General features: G+C 33.8%; 2 protein-coding genes across 7 annotated transcripts; both read right to left on the reverse strand.

The window, feature by feature from the left end:
• Positions 1-4,156: 4,156 nt before the first annotated feature.
• On the reverse strand, positions 4,157-4,898 carry LOC142614875 (enoyl-CoA delta isomerase 2, peroxisomal-like). Its single transcript, XM_075787520.1, has one exon. The coding sequence runs from the start codon at positions 4,896-4,898 to the stop codon at positions 4,182-4,184; it is 717 nt and encodes a 238-aa protein (XP_075643635.1). The 3' UTR covers positions 4,157-4,181.
• Positions 4,899-9,424: 4,526 nt separating this feature from the next.
• Positions 9,425-15,553, reverse strand: LOC142615255 (uncharacterized). Of its 6 annotated transcripts, none has more exons than XM_075787983.1 (11): positions 15,329-15,553; positions 15,179-15,233; positions 14,683-14,718; positions 14,549-14,593; positions 13,848-13,931; positions 13,610-13,675; positions 13,366-13,404; positions 12,142-12,241; positions 11,517-11,667; positions 10,077-10,231; positions 9,425-9,799 (listed from the first exon to the last, which is right to left on the reverse strand). In XM_075787983.1, the coding sequence occupies exons 1-10, from the start codon at positions 15,517-15,519 to the stop codon at positions 10,207-10,209; spliced, it is 792 nt and encodes a 263-aa protein (XP_075644098.1). In that variant the 5' UTR covers positions 15,520-15,553; the 3' UTR covers positions 9,425-9,799; positions 10,077-10,206. The 6 variants fall into 6 exon arrangements, with proteins under 6 accessions (XP_075644098.1, XP_075644099.1, XP_075644100.1 ...); XM_075787984.1 differs by having other exon boundaries at positions 9,425-9,795; positions 15,329-15,527; XM_075787985.1 differs by lacking the exon at positions 13,366-13,404 and having other exon boundaries at positions 15,329-15,527.
• Between the last annotated feature and the right edge of the window lie 518 nt (positions 15,554-16,071).

Raw genomic sequence — 16,071 nt, forward strand, 5'->3', positions numbered from 1 at the left:
AATTTCATTACACGCAAAGCATGAATACTTCATTTCATTATACTTCAATTTTGTAAAGATATATTAAAATTGAGGTTGTTAGGTTTAAAAAGTTTTAGCCATCATGAACACTTTGATGATTGCAAGAAGATACATGTTTGAGGAAAAGCCACACAAACATATATCTACTATAAATAAATTAAGTATGTTGACATTTACCTCATTGAGCGAACTTTACTAAATGGCCAAGAACAATTTAAAAAGGCATTTCTTAAAAATATAAAAAATGCATGCAGTCCAATTTTACATTGTAACTAATAATTTTAATGTGTAGTTTTAAAGTTTTTGTGCTCAAGATTGATTTTGGCAGGAAGAATCATTAAGGGCAGCATGGTAGTGTCATATCTTGAGATATGTAAGTTGTATTATTAGAGATGTTTTATTCAACAAGCGCTTATGTTATTGCAAGTTTGCAACATACTCCAATGGATTAAAACTATAATTAGTGTAATCAATTAAATTAGTATCTATTGATTTGTTGTCTGTTCCATAAATGTGAGAATGCATTAAGCCATATTCAAAAATGTTTTATTTATTTTTATTTTTTACTATTGATTTGAATTATGATATTAGTTTGCTCATATATTTAGTTTCTTCCGCAACAATTGATATACATGCAATCAAGAGTATAACAAAAATTATGATCTTCCCATTGTATTACAAAAAATGGGATGATGTTTTAAATTAGACAAACAATTTAAATCTTTAATATGCCTTTATTACTTTAAATGCTTTAGATAGAGTCAATGATAACTTTTCAATTTATTTTATTCTGCGTAAGAACAAAGTTTAAATGTAGAATAGTAAGTGTTAGATTCAATTGATTGGGTATAATATGATTATTTTTCTCTAAACATTTGACCAGTTAGGCATAAATATCAACTTCCTTAAAAAAGCCGTCCTTCAAGAACTAAGTTCAATGTAGAATTGTAAGAGTCAAATTCAATGGATTAGGTAATATAATTATTTGTCTTTACACATTTGTCCAATCAAATATAAATAGCATTCTTCTTAATGGCCTGTTTGGGAGTTTAGAGAGGGAGGAGAGTAGAGGAGAATGATTACCCTCCATCTTGTTTGGATGTTTTTATAATTAGTAAGGGGGAAGGGAGTAATTAGTCATTCCCCTTGTTTTTAACATTGTAATTTTATAAATATAATAAGGGTAAATTAGGTAATTTACTTTATCAATAATTTTATGTGTTCTACTCTCCCTCCAAATCTCTCCAATTTGGGGGAATTAAAAATGAGGGGGTTGGAGGTAGTTGAAACCCCTTCAAATCCCTCCCCCTCATTTCTTAAAAAACTCCCAAACAAGGTAATTGAATTACTCTCCTTCCCTCTACTCTACTCCCCCTCCTTTTTTAAACATCCAAACAGGCCATAAGAGTTGTCCTTCAAAATAAACTTTGATGAAGCTATTTTTAAAGAATAAAGCAAAAGTAGGAGTTTTGATTTACAATGATAACAAGTCGCTCATTGTAGCATTGAGTTGCAAAAGGAGAGAAATTTGGATTCATAAGCTTCAATCTAAGGAGGAAGGTAATTCATGGTTGGGGGCAAAGGTAGAGATAGCAATATTAATAATAAGTATTATGCACGGTCATAAAGATAATTTCAAATAAAAAATATATAGTTTTTTTATAAAATATTTTAAAATAAATTTATACGGAATTCGTGCATTGCATGGGACATCGACTAGTTATCGAATAATTGAAGAAAAAAATCATTAATTTTAGAGATACAAAAACGTTCACAATTGTGACAAGTTTCAAATGGTAGGCAAATTTTTTTTATCAATGGTGAGATTATATAAGAACCAATACAAACTTGCAAACTCAACTCTTGAAGTATTTGTAAAGAAAAAAAGAAGAAGCTCGTAGGTAAGTTCACTACCCTTGAAAACCATTCACATAATCAATGATATGTACCAATGCTCGAATTATCAACCTTGATTGCACAGGAGTTCCATGAACAATCCTCTGCGGGATTGAATTTTGTTTTGATAGTAGAAATGTCATTAAGCGTGTTTGTGAGAATACAAACTATCTTGAAAAGAGCTACTTGCAAGATAGGACTTCGCACTAAATTGATGGGCTCTGCCACTGCCTAAACTAATAGGACTTCAAAAGTACAAAATATTCAACTAAGAAAAATAAGGGAACAAAGGGATGGCAATGGGGCGGGGCCGAAGGATGGGGTCTTTATCCCCGCCCCGCATGGTTTTGTCTTGTCCCATCCCCACCTCTTAGGGCCCCGCGAAGCCCTGTCCCACCCTGTAAAACTCTACTTTTTGTTAATTTGCCCTACAACTAAGACAATTTTTTTAATGAAACCTATTTCATTAATAAGAATATACTTGAAATTACAACTAAATTTATCCCATCAAATCAAATCAATTTTTAGAAAAAATTGAATAATATATCCGAGTGTTTAATAAGACAATCACAAAAAAAAAAAAAAAACTCATAATATAATACATAACAAAATAAATGCAGAGAACCACATTAGGTAGAATAAAATAAGTTAATATTGATATGTTTGTTTAAATAGTAGGGTTTTAGGGTATGAAAAATTTACAATTATAACTCTTAGCAACGTGGGGTAGGGCGGGGACAAGGAGGGGCAGGGCAGGGTGGGTCTAAAAAGTCTAAACCCATCCCTGCCCCACCCCGTGGTGCGGGGCTAAAATCTTTCCCCTTCCTAGCCCCACCACCTTTGCGGGGTAGAGAAAACTTGCGTGGAGCAAAGCAGGGAGGGTTGGGTTAAGCAGGGCGGGGCGGGGCAAAATTGTCATTCCTAGGAACAAGCAATGTAATCACAATATGTAGATATCTTAATTCAAAATTCAAGTTCATACAAGTAAGAAAGATTCAAATCACACAAACTCCTAAGTTAAGTTACAAAAAACTATTCCTTGATAATCCATGAGTGGCAAATGCACTTACAAACATGAAGTTATCCTTCCGTTAACCGGGTATGTGAATCTAGTTTGTTAGATTTCCTATATGGGTATCACACGTGAAATTACTTATTTGGGTTGTGTTAACGGGCACCATAAGGTGCTCGTTAACAATATTTATTTTGGTAGCTTTTGGTAATAACAATAGTTTTTTTGGTAGCTTTTGGCAGTTTTTTTTTAAATCTTTTTGACAGCTTTTCTTTACAACTTTTTTTTTTTTAAGTGAGACCCATATAAGGAAATCTTAACAAACACTGCACGATACTTGTAACATTTCCGTAATTATTTTTAGCCTAACAAAGTGCAAACCAAAGATCCTTGATACAAAAAACAAAAAATTATAAAAAGGTAGAAAAAGATATGGCAATATAAGTATATTTTCTCTTTTAGTTTTAAACATTGTGTAAAAGTTGCTAATTATACTTTATTGCGGCCATGCGAAACCAAATAAGGTCACATGTTTTCACAACTATAGTAGGCCAAAATGGGGTTTTACCACTTTCTCATAAGCTTTCCAGCAAAATACCCCCTGTCTGAAACTATTTAGAGATATGCCCTTGTTTTGAAACTTGATTTTTAGAAAATCGAGTTCCAAATGTAAAACTTGATTTTTGGACAATTGAGTTATAGCGAAATTGAACTTAGAAAATCGAGGAACTCAAGTTCCACTTGAACACAATTTTTTTTTTAATTGTCCAAAAATTGAGTTTAAAATTGAAATTTGATTTTTAGAAAATCAAGCTTCAAAACAGGGACATTTCCTTAAATAGTTTCAGACAGGGGGCATTTTATTGGAAAGTTTTGATGAAAAGGGTAAATGTCTATTTTAGCCAACTATAGTAACCATTGCATCAATGGTCCAGTAAAATAATATTAAACTGGTAGTCATTACACATTACTCATTACAGTACAAAGATTATTAACACAGTCACAGAGTAATATTAACAAGTAAGGTTCTGTTTGGATACCGCTTATTGCTGAAAACTGATAACTGAAAACTAAAAACACTTTAGTAAAATAATTTTTAAATGTGTAAATAGTACCGTGGGACTCAGTTTTAAAGTTATTTTTCTGAAAAAAGTATTTGCGGATCCTATGAACAGTACACGGGATCCACAAAAAAAAAAAAAGCAGACTCATTGGAAACGTGCAAACGCGCTATCCAAACTCTGCCTAATTATCAAAGCTTAGATGATGCTACAATGGTTTTCGAAACCAATCCAAGCACACCACATATCTCCAGATACAAGCTCTTCCTAATCTCTGCATACACCTCACCATTCCGCTTCCTCTCCGCTAACCTATCCCCAAGGTGCACTGCAACTTCCACCACACTCTCCTCACTATTGTGCGCCGCCGAGTCCACGATCCCCATTCTCACCGCCTCTTCTCCCTTCACCTTCATCCCTATCAGCAACACGTCGAGTCGAGCCGACGATCCGCTAATCTTGGACCTCGCCAGAGCAGAGAAGTAGTTTGGCAAGGTCATCGCTAGATCGACCTCGCTCATGTACAGAAAGCCGCGATTGCTCCTCATGAGGGCGTAGTCGTGGCCAAGCGCGAGGACGAGTCCGCCGACGGTGGCGTGGCTGGAGACGGCGGCGATGGTTGGGATGGGGAGGGAGAAAAGGGCGGCGATGACTGATCTGAAGGATTCGACCATTTGGTGGAGGCGAAGGCAGGCAGAGGGTTGGCCCCAAGGGACGTCGACACCGTTGCAGAAGAACTTGCCGCGAGCGACGGTGATGAGAGCGGAGCCGCCATTGATGGATTGGGACTTGACTTTGGAGAGAGAGAAGAGGAGAGAGTCAATGAGGTGTGGGCTAAGACGGTGCTCGTGATCGTCACCGATGAGTGTTAGGATGAAGAGGTTGCCGCGTTTCTCTAAAGTGCACATGGTTGTGAGTTTGAGACTTTTGGTATGAACTGTAAGTAGTCACTGTTTTATTACTTTGACGTAATGTAAGGGATGATTGTCTAATTATGCTTATGCATGGGGCATATATATATATATATATATATATATATATATATATATATATATCTAAGCACTACCTCAGTGACATATCCATATCCACTGTCGAGAAAAGAAAAATCGTAACACTACATAAAATGTCACAACTGTTTAGGTGGCAGACTGTAGTGGTGGAGGCGATGAGTGGTAGGAAAAAAGTTATGAGTCTATATGAAAGTATCAGAGTTTAACACGTAAGATAATTGTGATAAAAGTTGTGATATTTTATGTGGTACTAGAATTACTCTTGAGGAAAAAAAAATTTGTATGTTTGTTTGTTTGACCAATGTAATTAAAAAATAAAAAGTATTAGGCTGACTTTTTATTTATTTTTTTAATTTCACGATTTTTGAATTACGGCATTCGCATTAGACTAGATAAATTAGTCTAATGCTAAAAATATAACAAAAAAAAACCCATAAAAACCTTACGCATCAATCTCACCAAACTAACTCGAAACACTTAATTAACAATAAACAGTATCATGGCACAAGTATCGTGGAATTGTTCCTCGCTACACCAAAATTTAATACTTCAAAAAAAAAATCATTCTCTCTCTCTCTCTCTCTCTCTCTCTCTCTCTCTCTCTCTCTCTCTCTCTCTCTCTCTCTCTCTCTCTCTCTCTCAACATAACAAATTAGCAACGATTGTTGGGTCCATTTGGATTTTGGTTGGGTTTAATTGGTGTGGGTTGCGTGAGGTTTTTGAGGAGTGATTGTTGGGCTTAGATCAACGTGGATGGATTGGTTTCATGAGGTTTTTTGGGTTTTTGTGGAGTGGTTGCTAGGTTTTGTGGGTTTAGGTGGTAGCGGCGGCATTGGCGATTGAAATGAGTCAATTGTATGATGGTTTTGGGTTTTTTGGAAGTGGTTGCTAGGTTTTGTTCGATGATGGTTGGCTATGGTGCAGTGGTAGTCGAATGATTTGGTGCGGTGGTAGCTAATTGATTAGCTCAATTAGGGCTGACTATGTTAAGAGGAGAGTGAAAAAATAAGTATTTAAATGAAGTAAGAAAGTATTGAGTTTGATGTGTGTGTATAAAAAACACAGATAGCTAAACTAGAAAAAAATAATGTTTTTTAGATTAGTTTAGCTAAATATCTGAGTAAGCAGATATGAATGCTCGCTTCTAGCAAATTTAGTCTGTCTATTAAAAAGTCAAACTCAACACATTAATGTGTTTGTAAACAAGTCCACCCATTTAATAGTAAATAATTTTTATAATTTTTAAACATTTGATCAACCTAATTTCTATCTATTTTGTAAATAAAAATGATTTTGTCTAAGAAATTTAAATAATATAATTATAATTATAATTTGTTTTTTTATTTATTTGCTTGATTTGTGAAGGAATTAAAAAAAAAGTCATAATATTTACTATATGAAAAAGGAATAAGTTGATAAGTAGTTTATAAACAATTTCAATAAGTATTAATCGTATAAGGATGTCTACCAATTATATGATGTCTTTCTATATATATGGATGTCTACCAATTATATGATGTCTTTCTATATATATATATATATATATATATATATATATATATATATATGTATGTATGTATGTATGTATGTATTGGGTGTTCTTCCTAAAAATGATGAAAAGGATCAGCCAAGCCTGATTCTTCCAACACCAAAATCCAAATCTGCTGTAGCCATCATATCCAAAAAGACATATTATACCCTATATATCATCGTGCGGAACAATCCAAAATTTCCCACATCTATAGAGCTGTCTTCTATTCCATTGAGCTAAATGTGTAACCATCTCTGTTTACCAAATAAAATAAAATAATAAATTGTGTAACCATCTTTGTTTACCAAAAATAAAAAAATGTGTAACCATCTTTGTATGAATCGTCTAGTGCTTTTGGTACTAAGTCCAATGTTTCTCCTCTTTCTAATGAAATTTTTTTGTCACTTACTGATGTTGCGGAAGTCTGAAAAAAAACACACACAATACTCTTTTTAATAGACAGAAACTAAACTGTTAGTTTCTAGGTAGTAAACCTCAAATTTACTAGGGGTTCCTTAAATCCACAAGATGATAAACTAGAATTCACTAGAGAAAGAATTTGACAAAAAATCTGCATATTTTATTAATAATAAAATAAAAATTGAATTGTCTTTAGAGGCTACAATGCATTTAAATAGTAAAAACAAAACCTAGGGCGCCTAGAAACCCTTATAAGGCGGCTACGAAAGAATATAAAACCCTAATTTGACTAAACAACATTAAAAACACCTAAAAAGAAGGAAGTAAATAACCTAAACCTAAAATTAAAAAAAAAAATTACATAAAAATACTAAAATTTAATTACAAAAATTATATATTAAATCCTGTCGTACATCAGACCCCTCCACTTGAAACAAACTCGTCCTCGAGTTGATGGTCGAAATCTAAAATTTTCCGCTCCAAATAAACAAATAATTTGAATGCTTTAATAACTTGATCCGTTTTTGAAACTTGAATTCTTCATAAAGTGTAGCATAAAATTTCTTCTCATCTACAGTCAATTTATTTGCAACATCAATCAACAAAGAGTTGATAATAAAATTAAAATTTTCTACTTCAAGGAAATCAACATATTGTGTTGTCATCCTCAACAAAGCAACCGAAACTTGGGGGTTGTGGATGATGGACTCATCACTATATTTAACCTCAATTGGATCTTCCACAATATTCTCAATAAGATCTTCATCAAACTTTTGACAAGTGATGTCTTCAATCTTCAATTCAATAACTTGTTGCAAGTCTTGATCTTTTTTAACCACTTCAAAATTTTCTTTGGAAATAGGCTGCTTCTTCTCAACCCTCAAACCCTTTCCTTTACTTGACACATGGACTTGGCCGTAATTATTTTGGTTTTGTGGTTGACCTCTCATGTTTTGACGATATTGCTTTTCAAATGAATATACAGATTTATAATCAACACTTGTATAATCTAGTAAATCATAATAGGCATTAGGAAACCATAAATCAATTAATACCTTTTTCATTCCTTGCCAAGAGCATATTGGATGCTTACCTCGCCGCTTTCTATCGATTTGAATGTCTTCCCCCCATTCCTCTTCTTCATCGTCCAATTTATTAGATGCAAGCCATCATCTTTCTTCATCACAAATTTTCCAAAAATTATAATACTCTTCCAAATCAAGCCAATCTATAAAATTAAATTTATACATATCTCCATCAAAGAATGAAATTTTCTTGTAGTTAGGAGTGTGTCTTTGAATATATTGATCATTGTTGTTGTGAGATGATTTCCTAGCAAGAAAAGTAGTAATCATTTGCTTGATTTCGCCTATAATTTGCTGACTCTTTTCACGAAATTATTGATTTTCATCATGAGCCTCTTCATGAAACTTGAGGAACTCAGCCCTAGTGAGGACTATGTTGTCGACGTCGTTGTTGTTATGGCAGTCACCGTTTCGTCGGTTAGCCATCAGACTAAGGTATGTCAAGGCTCTGATACCAACTAAAATTGCGGAAGCTTAAAAAAAGCGCACATGATACTCTCTTTGATGGATAGAAACTAAACTATTAGTTTATAGGCAGTAAACCTCGAATCCAAGAGGGGTTCCTTGAAACCACAAGATGATAAATATGAATCCACTAGAGAAAAAATTCGACAAAAAGTCTGTATTTTATTAATAATAAAATAATAACTGAATTGCCTTTGGAGGCTACAATGCATGTGCGTTTGACAAAAATTATTTTTGCCAACTTATTTTACAATTCAGCTTATTTTTGCAACTATTCATAGGTCCCACTGTATTTCTTGGTACTATTTATGTGTCCTACTGTATTATTTCAGCTAACTTTTACCTTTATCTACAGTACTTTCAGCACAAAATTTTCTGTTTTAACAAAATAAGCAGATCTCAAATGGACACTGCGTTTAAAATGCTAATTTGACTAAACAACATTAAAAGCATTTAAAAAAAAGGAAATAAATAACCTAAACCTAAAATAACAAAAATTATTTAAAAATACTAAAATTAAATATTAAACCGTGTCCTACATCACTTATCAAAACAACAAAAAGTCCTTATCCTGTTACCTTCGAGAACTTGAACTCTTGGCCAAAACAGGTTAGCTGATAAACCTTGTAGAGTGTAGACATCAACTTACAGCTTTATAATTTTTTTAAAAAATCAATAAACATTACAAATTAAACACAACTTTTGTCATCATTTCCTCCAATTTATGATTGAAATCTGTACTTTACAGATGATGCAAATATTTCCCTTATTCTGGATAATGTAGAATAACTTAAAATTAGTATTGCAGAAAAAATATTTAGCATAATTTTTGCATTATTGTCCAAACTCCAAAAATGCTTACTTTAATAGAAGCCGAGTAAGTGGTGTGAAATTAGTGATTTTGGAATGCAAACAAAGCCAAGTACCCAAGTAAATGATTCACTAAAAGAGCATAAAAGTAGCATAACCCAACTACCCAAGTACAAAAGAAGTATACAAGAGATTCGCCAACAGTTTGAAAGAAAATTACAAAGATCATGCTACTCAAAGATACTGCTCATGTCTGCCATCCACTCAAACAAAGGTCCAAGGAATGAGAGATTCAAGTCCAAAACTGATGTTTCCACATTTCGAAATTCCAAGCATCTCACTCCAAATACACCACTTGAGAGGATGGGGGAATGCATTCCAAATGTCTACACTGTAATGTCGACTTAACCGACCTTACCAACAAGCTAATAAATCAGTTCAAAGTTCAATTTTCAGGTCTTCAGAATAGATATCCAAGGGTAGTCTGCCTGGTTTTATTCATAGTCATTAATCGGCAAAAATATGAAGAAAAACTGAGTACAAATAATGATAATGATGGTTGTGATGACAACAATAATAATGAAAACAACGATAATGAGCATAGTGCCAAAAATATTTCAAAATTTAACATAACAAAGATGTGATCATGTAGGTCTCAGTTTCCTAGCAGTATAGATATGTATCAGCTCCAAACCACATTCCATGTTATTTTTAGCATGTCAGCTGACAAACAATGGAGACAACAATGAAGGGCTGATCTTTTACCTCAATAGTCTAGTAGGTATCCATTAAGTATTTCTTGCGTATATGCATCAGTTTTGTCCTCAAAAATTTCTGATGCTTTAACCCTGGTGTAGGTGATGCAAAGGAAACTTTTGGGGTACTTGTGATGCAATTAGTTTAGCGTGCTCCTTTTCTTCCTGCATCAGCGTGACACACAAATCAGTCAGAATCATTAATGGACAAAAGCATTATCTACCATATGGGATGTTCCTCAGAATCACACAGTATCTTTTCCCTGGCCCCATGTGTGAAATGTATGCAAAGTGTAATAGATTTTTTTTTTGGAAAAGCTGAGAGTTCAAGCTGTCAAAGTTCATTGCATACCATATGCGACTTTTTTTGTTGTTATTTTGGTGGTTCAAAAAGGAAAGGGAGCTACACATTCAGATCAAGTTGGATCAGAATCCAGGAATCAATTAACACAGAAATGGTCATTATTCCATAATCAAGGATCAAAGTCAAAGCATCATATAGCTGAACTGAACCAAGTCAACCAACCTAGTTGTAAATCGGGTTGTTCTGGTTTGTAGGCTGAAGTGTTTTATTCTATTTTTCGTTTGTGCGAGTCGAATTAAACCTAGTACTCTTTGTGAGGGAGCTTTTATCAAGATGGACAATTTAAACATATACTAACTATCAATATACCTTAATAAATAGAAATGATGCATTAACTTTATGATGGCCATAAGTCATCATCATGCTATTTAAATCTTCCACTATTACACTGGTAGAAACTGAGGGCAGCACCATGAAAACAAAGGATTTTAATTCATGGTTTCTTGACCACAAACAAGCTCATGAGAAAGAGATATAAAAAATGAAAAACAAAATTTTCACTAACTAAATTTAGTTGCACAAAAGCATCTTCTAACACAATACTGATATGAAGTTATCAAAGTTAACTTAGGCAGGAGAAACATGAATATTTATGAGTGAAAACCTAGTATGGTGGCAAATAAGGTAGATTTTCAATCCACTCTGGGATAACTAAAATTTTAATTGACCTATTTATGTAGAATGTTGCAAAACCAATAACCTGCTACTCAGAAATTATATGCCACACATTTTTCTTAATTTATGCGTAGGTCATCAATTCAGCATTGGATTTAAAAAATGAAATTTCTGTCTGCATTCGAACATAAAATCCATATCACACATTGATGAAGAAATATTTTTCCTACAATTTCGTGGGTTAGCAGTTATGACTTTAAAGGTTTGTCATGACAGGTGTACCTTTTAGATCCAGCATATCTGGTTTAGAACAAATCGCATTCGTTTTATTTAGTCTTGTATTTCTCACTCTTTATTGATCTTTTAAAATTTTGAAGCTAGTAGCATTGGCAACTTCAAACAAACGCTACAGCTATAATAGTCTAGCAAAGACAAAACCAAGCAATATCCATAGACAACAAAAGATCTCACCATTCTAATGCTTCATTGCCTTGCAAAGCTGCAAAGTGTGCAAGTCGACATATTTCATTGAAATTATTTTGACTAATTGCCTCCTTATCAAATATGGCATCTGATAATACAACTGCTGATGCTCCTTGGGTGATATATTCTCTGACTGAATCTGTGTCAGATTAGAAAACAGATAACATCACATTGCACGCACCACGCAGAAAATAAGAATATAAAACATATCAACTAAACAAATAATTCTGAACATAATGTCTCTTTAGGTTCTCCAAAAACACATGTTCCAAGAATACGGCAAGTTTGAATTTCAATCTATGAAAAGTACACATGAATCAAGAAAATGTTATTTTATGCATGATTTTCATTTATTTGAAGGGCTGATAGACGCATTTGAATTTTTTTTTTTTTTAAAGTTTGAATGAACTCCCAATAAATGTCTTCGCCATGAGAACAATTTGGATAATGGAGGGATACGAATGCAATTCCCAGGTGCAAAATCATCTCTCTTTCTTATCCTTGGATAAAAATAGCAGAAGGGTGGAATTTTGAATCTTTCTTACTTTTGAGCATGAACACAAAAATTACAGTAGTGAGTCTTTAAGAGATACAGGACAGAGACAAAGTTAACCTATTGTTATGCCCTGAGAAGCAACCATTGAGATGTGATGAAAAGGCCTCTTGAGTGCAGAAATATACCGACTACCACCTAGTGCAGAGACGGGATAAACCTAGTCCACCAAGTAGAAGAAAAATAAATCCATAAGGTACATCTATAGATGAACTATTTTCTGACATCCAAACAGTATAAAATCCCAGAATTCTTAGTGAAGAAACTAGAGAATACAAATGTTTGAAAGAACCAATCATAGAGAATACAAATGTTTGAAAGAACCAATCATATACTAAGCCATACTTTCTTCACTGTGCAAATCTTATGAAGATTCTTTAGATTGACGAAGAAGAATGCATTTATGACTTATGAGCCAGTATTTAGGGGTGTAAGTAACCTACATAATGCCAATATAAAAAAGAAACTCTCAACTATCTGAATGGAAGCTTTGTGAAACAAAGTATGCCTACTCTAGTGAATTAACAGTTGAATTTAATTATAAGACTAAAATAAATAGACACCAATATCACTCTGAAATTGTGTACAGAAGAACAATGTGGGCTGGATAAACTTTATAGAGCAACCTAAAACAAGAAAGACCACTTCAAGGCACAGAAGTTCTTTTAAAATTCTGTGGTAAAAACACTAACCGGGTCCAAGGTGCCAACTCAAGGAAGCAGAGCCCATGCATGCATGATCTTTTTTGGGTAAGTCTAAAGCATGATCAATTCACAAGATAGAAAACTGAAAGATTAAATTTAGATAGGGTAGATTTGAGACAAGATGAACCAATTAAAACAACAAATCTTGAATCCAAGTTGGTTACAGGAGAAATGAAGATGCACACTCCTCTCAGAAAAACAGTTTACTATAATTTAGATCCAATTGCCACTGATATCTTATTCTAACTCAGCAAGCTAAGCTACAGAACTTATTATTGTAGCTTGCATAACTTTATATAATTTCATTTAGAAAGATGACTTTTATTTTTGAACCAAAAAGAAAATCATGACTATTCAAGCACTGATATATGTTTAAATGAAGTTCATGATCAATTGGGGACATTTACCATAATTGTGTACCTAGCAACCGTAATGACTGGTGGAAACAGGATATCAAATAAATAATGAGCTTTCACATTAATATCCTTTGAAAAAAAGGAGTCGGGTGCATACGGCATTGGACAGTGGCTACCATATGAACTGCCCAATCTTAAACATCATAGAACATGTCAAGACTCACCTTGACAATTTTGGCACCAGAATCATATGCAGACAATATCTGTAAATCACAATCAGGTTTTAAGTTCTCCTTCTGACTCAAAAGTTTCAAATCTCAAACAGAACAGTAGAAAAAAATAACTCTGAAATAGAAGTGTCCAACAAGATAAACATTATAAGAAGTCAAGTGCGTTAAGAAAATTTTTACAAACGCTATAAAGCTTAGAAATGAAAAGAGTGTTTTAAGTTTTATAAGATGGCCTTACTTCTGTTGGGGTCATCACTCCAGGTATGTACAAAACTTCACCACATTGGGCATCAACCATAATGTCCTGACAGCCAACAAGCATGTTTAGAGTACACAGAAGAAGCAGTATTAGTGATGTCTTCTAACAGGTTTGTTTAGGATTAAATTCAAGATAGAAAGTTACAAGTATCATGAAGAGCACTAAAAAGGGCAAAATGGTTTAAAACGCATGAGACTGCAGAATTCAAAACGCATACTTTCACCATTGCAGGACTCATTAGAAATTTGGCTCCAGCATTTATTGCATTTTTGGCATCCTCAACATTTAAAACAGTCCCAACCTGCAGGATACTTAATATTTTTCAGAAATGAGAAAACTCTTGCAAAGCAGTACTTGCATAGATATATATATATGGAACCTTTCTATGACTTCTCTTGATTGAAGATGGAACAGTAAAAACATGCAAAGTCTTACGAAGATAGTTTTTGATAGTCCTCCAAGTAGTTATGACCTATTCTTATTTCACAGATAGTAAATCAAAATTGGGCTCTCTATTTATAATTATCTATGGTATGTCAACAACAAACAAACCCATCCACATGCATCCAAAACCAGATTGTGAACTTAAAATTGCATCTAGTTGGATTTACATGAAAGTGCCTAAAGATAATATCTAAAAGGGGCAATTTGTTATAGCATTTTGTCAGATAACTAGTAATTAAGCTAATTAGCTCATCATGGATCATTATAAATCAAGCTCACATGTTCATATAACATCCAACAAATGAGAAACACCAGTCTAATGTCCTTCCAAACAAGCACAGAATTTGTCCATAGATCATGCACAGATAACTATGTCGACAAGCATAGACTTTAGCAAGGATTTTTGTCAAGCACAGTCAATTTGAACATAAATGATATATTAAGAAATTCAAGAGAAGCTATGAAGAGAATTACTCCTAAGGTTGTAGTAGGATGCTCCTGCACCAGCTGCTGAAGAACCTATGCAAAAGAGAAAGAAAGCACATTAACTCCCAAGCCCAAGAAGCCAATTGCATTGGGGAATTGGAAAAGATTGCATTCTAAACAACCTCAAATACACCTGGGGTAGACATCACAATCTCCAGCTACATATCAAGAAAGAGAAACAAATCAGAAACCATCTTTCATACAATCAAGGACTACTGCAACTAATTGCAGAATAAGAATAAATTACCATTGTATCTCTTTATAAAATGATTAACATAAAGCGAACATTTCCCCAATCAACAATGCAAAAATTTCCCAAGAGACCTTAAGTAACGGAAAGAATCTAACTAATCACAATCCATAGATTAAGGGATAAGCAATGTGGGTGCAATAAGTTCTTCTAGACTGTCCAAAACAATGCAACTGAATCAACTTTTAAGATTATAAAAGTTACTTAGTTAGTTAATATTTATATAATAAAAGTTGGGTCTTAGAAGTCGTGATTGTTACGCGTGTGATTCATTAATTATTAACACAGTTCACTTGACATGAAACTCTAGTTCAATTTATGAAAGAGATGAAAGAAAAATTTGTAAAAAAAAAAAAAAAAAGACTCACAACTGAGATGCCGCCACAAAGTGCAGCACGTGCAGCTTTCAGTGCCAGCTCTGCGCTATCCAAAAGGAGAGAAAAGATACAGTAACTAAGCCATTAATAAGAGTATAACACAACAAAACAGTCCCTAAATATAATAAGAGAGAGAGAGACCTGTTGGCACGAAGGCAAGCTATGACACCAGAACTGTGAATGTGTGTCAAGGTTTTGTGAACAGAGTGCTGAGTAGAAGAATAGCAACAAATCCTCAGCCGAGGCAGAGGCAGAGGCGGAGGCGGTGGCGCTGAGCTTTGAAGCCAAGTGCAGCTGCACATGCTGCTGAGGGTGAGGCTTGTTATTGCCATATCCACTCATCTTTGCAAAGGCAATGGATGAGCCAATAAGATATAAAAGAGAACTGTACATATGTTGTCTTCTTGCTACTTGTGTTTGGCTCTAACGGATAGTTTTTATCCATCAGAGTAGCCAAACATGAATTTGCAAAATAATACTATCTATTTTCTTTGGGATATAAAACTTTCTTTCATTTGTAATTAATGCTATGGATATAATTTCTTTTTAATGAATAATTTTCACAATTACTGAAGTGATCTTGTGATTGGTGGATAAAAATTAATAGGTTCACAAGTGTCAGTTATGTCCATCACTCAAATCAATTACTTCAACAATTATGAAATTTGTTACGAAACAAGTTGTGTCCATTGTATTATTTGATATGGTGCTTTGGTCAGCATGCCTCAATACTTTGCTTACTTTTTAAAGCAAAGTATAAAGCAAAGCACTCTTCTTTTACATGGGGTATTCAACAGTACCTATTACTTGGTTTTTGGAAACAAAGTTAGGCCAAAGTAATCTCAATTAAGCCATAAGAGGAACATGTTAGGTTTGGTGTTGAA

This window comes from Castanea sativa, chromosome 11 (genome assembly GCF_040712315.1).
Source record: "Castanea sativa cultivar Marrone di Chiusa Pesio chromosome 11, ASM4071231v1".
NCBI classification, from domain to species: Eukaryota; Viridiplantae; Streptophyta; class Magnoliopsida; order Fagales; family Fagaceae; genus Castanea; species Castanea sativa.